The sequence below is a fragment of the Phacochoerus africanus genome, chromosome 7, assembly GCF_016906955.1.
Source record: "Phacochoerus africanus isolate WHEZ1 chromosome 7, ROS_Pafr_v1, whole genome shotgun sequence".
In the NCBI taxonomy this organism is placed as follows: domain Eukaryota; kingdom Metazoa; phylum Chordata; class Mammalia; order Artiodactyla; family Suidae; genus Phacochoerus; species Phacochoerus africanus.
The window spans coordinates 82,777,530-82,789,470 of record NC_062550.1 but is presented as its reverse complement, the minus strand read 5'-3'; the positions used below and the strand labels follow the sequence as shown (position 1 = coordinate 82,789,470).

At 37.5% G+C, this 11,941-nt stretch overlaps 2 protein-coding genes across 2 annotated transcripts; both read right to left on the bottom strand.

Annotated features, from left to right (window-relative positions):
- Positions 1-2,849: 2,849 nt before the first annotated feature.
- On the bottom strand, positions 2,850-3,845 carry LOC125130446 (olfactory receptor 8S1-like). Its single transcript, XM_047785784.1, has one exon. It carries the CDS (start codon positions 3,843-3,845, stop codon positions 2,850-2,852), a length of 996 nt encoding a protein of 331 aa, XP_047641740.1.
- A 6,949-nt stretch (positions 3,846-10,794) lies between these two features.
- On the bottom strand, positions 10,795-11,730 carry LOC125131832 (olfactory receptor 8S1-like). The gene has a single exon (XM_047788588.1). It carries the CDS (start codon positions 11,728-11,730, stop codon positions 10,795-10,797), a length of 936 nt encoding a protein of 311 aa, XP_047644544.1.
- Between the last annotated feature and the right edge of the window lie 211 nt (positions 11,731-11,941).

The following is an 11,941-nucleotide window of genomic DNA, read 5'->3' as shown; positions in this document are numbered from 1 at the left end:
TTATTTACTATATACCCTATGTTTACTTTACATCACTGTGACTTATGTATCTTCTAGCTATAAGTTTGTATGTCTTTTTTTTTTTAATGGCTACCCCTGTAGCATATGGAATTTCTCAGCCTAGGATTCAAATCAGAACTACAACTGTCAGTCTATGCCAAAGCCACAGCAGTGCAGGATCTGAGCCACAGCTGTGACACAAGCTACAACCGTGACAATGCTGGATCCTTAACCTATTGAGTGAGGCCTGAGATTGAACCCACAACCTCATGGACACTGACACTGCTGAGCCACAATGGGAATTCCATAGAAGTTTGTACGTTTTAATTCCTTCACCTGTTTCATCTGTTCCCTAGTTCTCTCCCCTCTGGAAAACACCAGTTGATTCTGTTTTTATGGTTTTTTTCCCTTTGTTTTGTTGTTAGAATCTATGTATAAGCAAAATCATACAATGTTTATTTTTCTTTGTTTGACTTATTTCACATAGTGTAATATCTTCTAGGTCCTTCCATGTTACCACGAGTAGCAAGTCTTTCATTCTTTTTTTTATGACTGGATAATATTCCCTTTTGTACATATACCACATCTTCTTTATCCACTCATCTACTGATGGATATTTAAGTTGCTTTCACATTTTGTCTACTGTAAATTGTGCAGTGAACATAGGGATAGTGTTCTTTTTGAATTAGTGTTTTCATTTTTTAAAAAATATAGATCCACAGAAGTGGAATTGCTGGATTGTATGGTAGTTCTACTTTTAATTTTTGAAAAACTTCCGTACAATTTTCCCTAATGGCAATACCAATTTATATTCCCACCAACAGTACACGAGGATTCCCTTTTCTCTACATTCTCTCTAAGATTTGTTTCTTGTCTTTATGAAAGTAGCCATTCTGACAGGCATGAAGTATTATGTCATTGTGGTTTTGATTTGCATTTCCCTGATGGTTAGTGATGTTGAGCACCTTTATGTGTCTTCCTTGGAAAAATGTCTTTTCAAGTCCTCTGCCCATTTTTAAATTGGTTTGTTATTAGTTTGTTTTATATTGACTTGTATGTGTTCTTTATGTATTTTGGATAATAACACTTTATTGGATATATCGATTGCAAATATACTATCCAATTCAGTAGGTTTCCTTTAATTTTGTTTGTGGTTTCCTTTATGGTGCAAAAGTTTTTTTAGTTTTCTGTAGTCCTATTAATTTAATTTTGCTTTTATTTCCCTTGCATAGGAGACATATCCAAAGGGATATTTCTAAAACCAGTGTCAAAGAGGTTATTGCATATGCTTTTTTCCTAGGAGTTTTATAGTTTCACATCTTGCATTTAAGTCTTTTATCCATTTTGAATTTATTTTTGTATGTGGTTTAAGAAGGTGGTCCTCTGTTGATAAGGTATGTCTTTCCTTTGGTGGTCTAGCACATATCCTTGCCTCTTTCCTATAAATAGAACTTAATTTCTCTGTTCCTCTCTCCTAGTTAACAGTGGAATTTCCTTAGGCTACAATTTGAATTTTCTTCTCCCTATAGATTAAAATTTTTGACACCCTTTAAAATCACAATGACCTGAAATTTGATCATTATAGTAGATGAGCTTTATTTCTCATAAAATTTTTCTTGCCATATCTGTTTTTATGATATTAAAATAATTTTGTTTATAGTTGTATCTGATACCTTTTTCTATCCTTTTTCAAATTTTCTTCAACCTTATGTTTTAAATTATCTCCCATAAAAATACATGTATATTTTTCTATAGCATAATGATTTTTGTCTTTTAACTGTAGAATTAAGCCATTTATATCTATTATGATTACCATTATTTGGATTAATTTCTAACATCCCCTTTTGTACTTTCTGTTTATCTCCCCCCCTCACACTTTTAACCTTAATTGAACCATTGCCCTTTACTCATCTTTTTGTCCATCATTTTCTTTTTTTCTTCTCTTCATACTATGTCTTACTCTTCTACAACTCCCTCTGGAAATAGGTAATTTACATGGAAAATTTTGTTACATATATGATGCTTTGAATTTCACTTTACGGGTAACTTGCTGAATTCATTACCATTTATTTCTTATAGGTAACAATGAGTCATGTGAAAGTGATGCATTGTTTGAAAACCAGCAAACCACCAGCCCCTACACAGCGACCAGTTGTTAGACATTTGAGAGATGAGAGACAAAGATGGTTTTAGGATTCACATGTGATGTGGTCAAACCTGATTATCTGTCTAAGGCACATAGCCTGCACTCTACAAGGAAAAGAATGCTGATGAGGTCAGCTAATTGGAGAAAATACAAATTTGAATGACGGTTATGTGAGAAATTCAGTTTTTAGAGCCACAAAGCCTTCCTGTAGTCACTTACAGTGGAGATCTGGCCACCACACTGCACATACAGATGAGCTCTTGAAAATTTCATCTGCCTTAATATTTTCATTGTCTCTCAGCAGAACTTTTTTCTATGGCCAACCAATTAGACTTCTTTTATCTTTCTGCTCTCTACCCTTATGTATGACCTTTCCCTATTACAGATCCAGGACCCTACATTGTTATCAAGTGATTGGCTTTTAGCATATTCCCCAGAGTCAATAAAAATAATAACAGATTCATGAAACTAATGATTTTACTAAGGCAAATGTTTCAGAATGAGGAAAATGAATCAACTTTTTGTAAAAATACCCTCTAGATTAAAGTGATTATTTGATAGTTTTCTTTTCCTATAAAGGAAAATAAAGTGAACTATCCTTCCTGTAATAACTTTATGCCATTCTCTCGTGTAATTCTATCTTACTTCAATCTCATGTATTTCAGTCTGACATTGTAAATACTCCTTACTCCTGGAAACTCACTTAATGTCCTTTAATATGCAGATTTATTCTAACTCGCCACCATCTTTCATTTTCATTTATGCACCTGATATGTTGCAAATACTTTTCCAAAGTTCTTTTCAGAGCTGCCTTCACCTCCTTGTTTTTCAGGCTGTAAATGAGGGGATTCAGCATGAGAGTGACCACAGTATATTGCACAGAGAAGATCAACTCCACAGGGGAACCTGAATTTGGCATGAGATGGCGGAGCAAACCTGAGCCAAAGTAAAGTGTTACTGCAGTGAGGTGGGAAGAGCAGGTGGAAAAGGCCTTGCTTCTGCCTGAGGTGGAGCTGATGCTCAGGATGGTGACAATAATGCAAGCATAGGATAAGAAGACCAAAAGGAAGGTCCCCAGCCCATGCAGAAGAGTGGAACAGAGCAAGGCAATGAGGTTCCTGGAGATATCAGAGCAGGATAGAGCAAGGAGAGAGGGCATCTCACAGCTGTAGTGAGGGATGATTTTAGCCTCACAGAAGATGATGTTCATAGCTAGGAATATATTGATAAATGCATCCAGAAAGCCCAGGCCCCATGAGCCCCACACAAGCTGCATACAAAGCTGTTTACTCATAATCTGTCCATAGAGCAGAGGGTGGCAGATGGCAGCATAGCGGTCATAGGCCATGACTGAGAGCAGGCAGGCTTCAGTGCCTGCAGCAACAAACACAAAGAAGACCTGAGCCAGGCAACCCTCCAATGATATAGTTTTCCTTTGAGACAGGAGATTCTCCAGCATCTTGGGCATAGTGACTGAAGAGAAGCACATATCAATGAAAGAAAGTTGACTCAGGAAAAAGTACATGGGTGTGTAGAGGTGGGAATCAGCCCTGATCACCATCAACAGCATCAGGTTTCCCATGATGGTCTCAAGGTATATCCCCAGGAACAGCACAAAGAGCAGAGCCCGGATGTGAGGGTTGGCAGGCAGTCCAAGGAGGATGAACTCTGTGACAGTGCTGTCGTTTCTCAAGTCCATTTATAAGGGCTTCCCCTGGAAATAGTACAAAAAGGCATGGGAGTTATAGGTCTATTTCCTTCAAAGAATTTTTTTCATTGCATTAGTTCTCTTTACATATCACTATTATTCAGTAAACATTTTTGTTTTCTGTCATGACCTGGGTTTGCGGCAGCCACTTCAAACAAAAAGATGATCATCTGCAACATCCACTGAAAAGATGGCTGTAAAGACCAAATACACAACTGTAATTAATGCAGTGGGAGCTCAAATTGAGATTTAGTGAGGGCCAACACTACACCACACTGAGTGATTTTGACAGCATTGTAAAGAAAGCACATGATTGCTCTTGGAAAATTTTTCTGATGGATTGTTGGAATGAACTTTTAGTTTGTGTTCAGATGTTTAGGAATGAGGAAAATTAAGTCATGTTTGACGCTGAGGCCTAGGGAATAAGTGGATATCAGAGACAGTGGCTAAAAATGTGGGATCCTCCTGCATCAGATTAAGTTCAAAATTAGGCTTTATGTATAATTAGCTATATGACATTGTACAAGATATATGAAATTCTTTGCCTTTATTTTCTTATGCTAAAAATGCAGATAAAAAAACAGTACCAAGAGGAGTTCTAGGACTAAATATGAGATTATATATAAATTTCTTAAAAAGTATCTACTCCTAATTATTATCAATAATAATAATAATAATAATATAGATTGTAAGTCTAGGCAAAAGTACCTAAATTCACAAATGAAGCACTATTCAAGACCAAACCTGTTGCTCCGAACACTGCTGTTGTACTTACTTTGTATGCTGTTATCAAGAGAAGTGTAAGTGATCGTGGTGAAGGCCCTGCCACTAACTACACATCTCTGCTCATGGCCACAGTGGTAAAATAAATTTTAGAATTATTTTTGAATGGTGCAATTTGCAATTACTGTGGGCACTTTCACCCATAGCATGTATAATGGCCATTAACAGGTATAGACTGCAGAGATGACAGAGTGTAAGAAAGTGGTTGGGACTCAGTGTAGATCCCTGTGCCCACCTGGAAGCGCATTGAGAGGATGGATGTGTTCCCAGGTTGGAATCTCTAGTAAAGTCAGCATAAGGAATGCTTGAGAGGGGTTCCTGCTAAGGGATACCTGCACCAGCAGCAGCAGCCAGGATAGAGCACCCTGCCCAGCACTACACACTCTGGACCTCAATCCAAGTCAGGATAGACAACAGGTTTTGCTGTTCATCCTGTGGGACAGTGAGAATTTCACTCGAGCTCTTACCGTCTATTGGGAACACACGCTGCTGCTCTCTGCCCCTCAGGAGGAAGGCTCCACCCATTAACTTTTTCTGCTCACATTCAGAGGTCTGCTTAACACACAGGAAGAGAACATCCAGTCCTTCTAGTTCCCTTTTGTACAGATATTTAGATGAATTTTTTAACTTACATCCTGAAACATTGTTCTCTGTCTCCATATCCCAAATCTCCCGCTCATGGCCAGATTGTATTCATATCTCTCAACTCTGTTTCTCATAAGTCTTCGGGTCTGGATGCCGGCAGGGCTCCATTTGCTTGAATGCTGGCTATTTATGAGTGATTTCCAGCTTTGTCCATACACGCTGAAGTCTGACCTTCGGTTTTCCCTAGGACTTGATCAGTTTCCTGGTCCAGTCCGTTCCTAGCAAGTTTAAAGCTCAGCCAAGGGGAAGTTCTGATTCTTACTCATTAACTCCTTAGCCATACACCCACCTCAAAAACCCTCTGCCCCCATCCCCCACCCACCCAGAAAAAAACAAATTACCTCTACATCCTGTGCAGTGAGGCAGTCTGCTCTCCAATTTGGCTATAGGACTTTCAGATTCATCTACAAAAATTGACTTCTAAGTCTTGTATCATGGGAGAATTTATAAGATCCTATTCATGATGAAATGTTTCACTGACTTCTACACTAATTAACTTATATAGCTAGAGGGCAGTTTCACTTTTTTCTAAAGAGTCTCAAATACACCTGAGTTTTCTTTGTTTCCAATATCACATCTCTGCCTCACATAGTATTGTTTGGGTTGAACCAGTCTACAGAGCAGCTCTTTTTAGGCAGCTGATTGGTTTGATTCCTTGCTCTTGGCAGCCTGGGGGATGGTGATGGCATCAGTGTTTATATTGTATAGTCACTGTTGGAAGTTGGATTTAGTTTTCAAAACACCATTTTCAAAATTGAACTTTATAAGAACCAATGGGGACATCTTAGGTGTGGCCTTTGGAATATCTAGGTGATACAATTACCTATAAATATTAATTCTAAACTTCTGAGTCTAGTGGGAGTTAGAAATAGAAAGAATGGACAAAGGGGTATCTGCCTGGTTCCCCAAGCAGGGAAGGAATAGTCTACAACTCACACTCCAAGGATTACATCTTTTCCCCAGGGCTTTTTAGGCCAAATAACCTCCTGTTAAATTTTTCATGTAAAAGTGATCTGTTGATTAAATAAATAAAAAGACCAAAAAAAGTTAATAAGCATGATCTTTTGCTTAGGCAGTCCTAATTTTATTTACTCTGATAGATCCAGTTAGGTTCATAAACAGGGCTGTGTTATAATTTGTGTGCTCCCATATTTAGAAGAATTTAGGGAAATACTTGTTAATAAGTTTCTTATAGACAAGTGGGAATAAACTCATACAAATCAAAATTTCTAGTTCTTTATTACAGTGAGTTATAAGGTTTTCATTCAAACTAGATGTTTCAGACCTACTGTCACTTGCCAATTAATCTAGTAAGCAAAATAAATAGAATTGTTTGATGCTTGAGATAATCAAATATACTTAAAAATTTTTTGTTAATCTATGTGGATTTTTAAAGATTTTATTTTGTCTTTATAACCTTTATTCTTATATGTCACTAAGATTATTCAAGGATGAATGTGCATATTTAAGGGTTACATGAAAATGTATTTTTCCAATATATGAAAAATAAATGTACACATCCTTCATTATGTATATATGCATGAGTGCTATTATGTGAAGAATGTATACTGAAATTTTAAAGTTACTTTGAATTTTAAACCATGTGAGTAATATTTATTATCCATATGTTTGGAGGTTATTGCCTAAAATTGCAGAGTAATAATAATTTGGGATGGACAAAAATTAAAATCATGAACTATTCTTGACACAACAGTAGGAGGATGAAAAGCAAACCATAACTTGAGAGAAGATAAATATTGTATGTATATGTCACAAGGAGATGTATATGAAATTTAAAAAGAACTTCTAGGAAATCATAGATGACACAGACAGATGGAAAAATATACCATGTTCTTGGATTGGAAGAATAATTATTCTCAAAATGATTATTCTATACTGCCCAATGTAAACTACATATTGAGTGCAATCCCCATTGAATTACCAATGGCATTTTTCACAGAACTAGAATAAAAAAATATAATTTGTATAGAAGCACAAAAGATCCCAAATAGCTAAAGCAATTTTGAGAAAACCAGAGCTGGAAGAATGAGGCTCCCTGACTTCAGACTAGATTACAAAGCTATAGTCATCCAAACAATATATTGTTGGCACAAAAATAGAACTATAGATCAGTGGAACAGCATAGAAAGCCCAGAAATAAATCCATGCGCATAAGGTCAATTAGTCTCTAAGCATCTGGGAAGAAAATGAGACCCTCACCCTGGTCAGGAAGTGTGGTCAACAGTCTGGGGACATTGAGATCCAAAGAAGTAGCACATGCACCGTGGGGAGGTTTGCTAAGCCTTGGGGTCTGTAGGGCTGCCTTTCCTTTTTCTTTTTTAGGGTATATGCCTGAGTCTAAAAGTTTCTTTCTCTCAATCACTGTCATCCAGGTGATAACAGAATGCTGACTAGGACCAGCACTCATGCAGATGTAACAACCGGTCACCCTATGACCCAGACCTTCTTTCACTCTAAGGAATTCTGGCTTCTTGAGTTGTAGCTTATGCCCTAATTGAAGTCTAAAGCAATAGAAATATCCCATTATTCATGGAAGGTACATTCTGTTGTTCATGGAGGGTTACAATGCTTATTGAGTTTCTAAAATTTTTCTTCTGTTTGATTTTTGGCAGCAGTTGAGAAGAGGCGTTACTTGGGGGTGGTCAATGACAAGAAGGGTAAGAAAAACCATGATCAGACCAATTGTAATGAGATGAGTTTGTTAAAGAGCTGGAGAAATTGACTACTATATGAGATAGATAAAATAAAGGACAAAATATTCCCAGAAGAATAAATATAATTAGTAAGCACACAGAAAAATTTTTATTATCACTAATCAAAAAATATAAATTTATAAAAATTAATATCATTTTTGGCTTTTAAAACTAGTACAATATTTTTTATGAAGACAGTGATATCTAATGCAGGGGAGAAACAAGAGCTTTCATCTTTGCTGGCATCAAAGTAAACTGGTCAACACTTTTGGAAACATTCTGTCAACATGTGACAAGCGACTCATCAATTTTCTTACCAATTAACCCAGTAATTCCAGTTCAAGAGTGATTCTAAATATAGTACAAAGAAATCAATAAAATGTTATTTGTAAGGGTAAAAGTCTAACTCAAACTGTGTTCTAAACAAAGTGAAGTAAATTCTAAAAGTGTAGCAGTGATATGCCTAATGATGTTCCCAGGGAAATGGCTCAGTAAAATTTGGAGAAGATGCTTAACAGAGTTTTAAAATAGCTTAAATTTATGTTTACCATGTTTTTAATTAATATGGAAAAATTCTTTTAAAGTTAAGTAGATAAAGCTGGATACACACTTGTGTAAAATTATGTGATTTTTACTAGGCATAAAGTGCAGAATATTATATGAGAAGCTGATTTGGAATTTTCTGTTATGCTGGAATTGAAACTGGGGCTCACAAAGAAAAAGAGTATAAGTATTCTATATTATAAAAAGTTTTCCAAGAGTTGTGGCTGGATGCTTCTTCCCTGGACTTACTAATAGGTATCAGAATAGGTTTTCTACTGCTAGCTAACCACACCACACCTGTTTCCCAAGATGTCTAAGAAATCTGGAGGGGAGAGAAGGAAGAAGTCTATGATGTCTTCATCATGGGGAAAAGAGTGGTGTTTGATTTGGCCACAAAATAATTCCACATAAGCTCCTTTCCATGTCTGAATCAGATGACTGAAAGTAGAGTAGTATGAAAGCTCATTCCTCTATTTGTAGGCTTATATCATTTAAATTTATGTTTTTAAAATCAGAAAATGAAGAACCTTATTAACCATACAGAATCAAGAAATATTACATTTTAGATATAGCGAAAATGAAATGAACCTTTAATAATTTTATGTATACATTCTAAGCCCACCCTGGTCACAGAGTAATCCCTTACTGTAAGAAAATGAATGTATGGTAGATACTGTGATTGATAAACTTCTGAAATAAGAAGTATTACCAAATGTAAAAAGAAATAGTTACAGGTGACATAGTCTTCTAAAAAACACAGTATATCATCTATCAATATCTGCTTGTTGATAAGCAATTTTAGTACTATATGACATTTAGGAGAAAATGCACCTGGGAAAATCAATAATTTAATAATACTTGAAGTTAACCAAATGCCAAGGAAAAACAAATGCTAAGATATTAGAAGCCATAATATGATATTACTGAACAAATATATCATGGCAAAATTTATTATTAGAGAAAAGGAATTTAGTAAGCTTTTTGAGCACATTGTTATTGCACAATGGACAGCTAGTAAGAGGCTGGAACAGTGTTGCAAAGTGCAATGAATGGAAGTAGATGGAAAAGGGGCCACCAAGAAATGGAATGAACAAGTACACGAGGGTAGGAAGATGCCATCAAATTGTTCAATTTTAAAATTATGCCCAGGACCCACACTGTTTTCTCATATTTTAAAAAGCTATAATGATTTTTTAAAACTCAAATGGAGAATGACTGCCCTTCAACCACAGACCCAGACAGGTGCTTTTGGTCCAATTAACCACCTTGACCCAAACTATACTTTAGGGCAACCAGCAGTTTTGTACTGTACCAGAGAGTCTGGTTTTCATTATTCTAGCTTCCCCGAGTGTTCCTCTCTCCAGGAATGTGTTCTCAGGTAAAGCCTGGTAAAATTAGTAGGATTCCCCAAGAACGAGAATTAATCTCTGAGCCCCTGTTGGCAAGAAAGAATAGGGTTTTGGGAAGGTTTGTATGATTCTGACCTCTTGTTCCAAAATGCAAACTCACTTTCTTCAAAACCTTTAGCTTTTTTACTTATACCCAAGGGCCACTCAGTTGAAGTTCATATTTCTCCTTCCTATGATCCCCCAGTCTATGACTCTTTCCCCAATTATGCATATATTTTCTTAGTAGTAAAGTTATAGTTTTCAGTGGCTTCCCTAAATCCAATTAAAAGTAATGACTCAATATACAATATTTTACCTAATAAGAAGACCAAAATGAGTATTTTAGGAGGACTGGTAATAACCAATACTTTCATGATGACATTTTCTGGTTTGAGATAATTATTTAGCCCATTGTTTTCCCTCTATTTGGATGATTCATACATTCGTACTCATTTCTTATGCACTGCTAATTTACCTTGTAGCATTTAACATTGTATAGAGCCAGGAAGTTTTTCCTTTTTTTTGTTTTTTTTTTTTTTTTTTTTTTTTTTAGGGCTACACCTGCAGCATGTGGACGTTCCCAGGCTAGGGGTCGAATCGGAACTGAGGCCGCTGGCCTACACCAGAGCCACAGTAACATCAGATTCAAGACATGTCTTCAACCTACTCCACAGCTCATGGCAACACTGCATCCTTAACCCACCGAGCAAGGCTAGAGATAGAACCTGTGTCCTCATGGATGCTAGTCAGATTCGTTTCTCCTGAGCCACAACAGGAATGTCAGAAGTTTTTCTTAGTGTGAACTCTCATAATGTCTGGCTAGCGTCATTTTATCCTGATTCTCCATTTTTCTCTTGCTTTGATTTTTCACCTGGACCAAGGCAAATATTTTCTCAGTGTTCTTCTCACACCTGCCTTCACCTCCCTGTTCTTCAGGCTGTAGATGAGAGGATTCAGCATGGGAGTGACCACACCATACTGCACGGAGAAGATCAACTCCAGAGGGGTTCCTGAGGTTGGCGTGAGATAGCGGAGAAATCCTGAGCCAAAGAAGAAGCTCACTGCAATGAGGTGGGAGGAGCAGGTGGAGAAGGTCTTGCTTCTGCCAGAGGTGGAGCTGATGCTCAGGATGGTGGAGACAATGCGGGCGTAGGAGAGGAAGATTGGGAGGAGGGTCCCAAACCCATGCAGCAGGCTGGAACACAACAGGACGAGGAGGTTGGTGGAGATGTCAGAGCAGGACAGCAGGTAGAGAGAGGGCATCTCACAGCTGTAGTGGCTAATGATATGGTTCCCACAGAAGTCCAAGTTGGAAGCTAGAAGGATGTTGATAAATGCATTCAAGGAACCCAAACCCCATGAGCCCCACACAAGCTGCACACATAGCTGTTTTTTCATCATCTGTCCATAGAGCAGCGGGTAGCAGATGGCAGCATAACGGTCATAGGCCATCGCTGAGAGCAGAAAGCACTCAATTCCAGCAATGGTAAATACAAAAAAGCTTTGTGCCAGGCAGCCCTTTACTGAGATAGATTTTTTCTCAAATAGGAGATCCTTCAGCATCTTAGGCACAGTAACTGAAGATAAACAAAGGTCCAGGAAAGAGAGGTGACTCAGGAAGAAACACATGGGTGTGTGGAGGTGAGAATCAGCCCCAATCACCAACATCATCATCAGGTTCCCTGTAACGGTCAGGAGGTAAATCTCCAGGAAGAGTACAAAGAGCGCAGCCTGGATGTGAGGGTCAGCAGACAGCCCTCGGAAAAGGAATTCAGTGATGGTGCTGTGGTTCCCCAAAGCCATCGACAGAGGTTGTTTCCTAAAAGTTATATGAAAAATCATGGCAGTGAAGTTTCCTTTATCCTCCAGACAGTTTTCATATTGCATTGATTCTCTTTTATTATATCATTGATCCGCAGGTAAATGTTTATCTTCTATACTAGGCCACAATGAGGAACTAAGCTTAGTCTCTCTCATTTTAATGGTCACACTTCACTGATTTTGTGTGTATATG

Bases quoted from the DNA above. Each gene is read 5' to 3' on its own strand.
- LOC125130446 (XM_047785784.1), bottom strand. From the start codon at position 3,845: ATGGACTTGAGAAACGACAGCACTGTCACAGAGTTCATCCTCCTTGGA.
- LOC125131832 (XM_047788588.1), bottom strand. From the start codon at position 11,730: ATGGCTTTGGGGAACCACAGCACCATCACTGAATTCCTTTTCCGAGGG.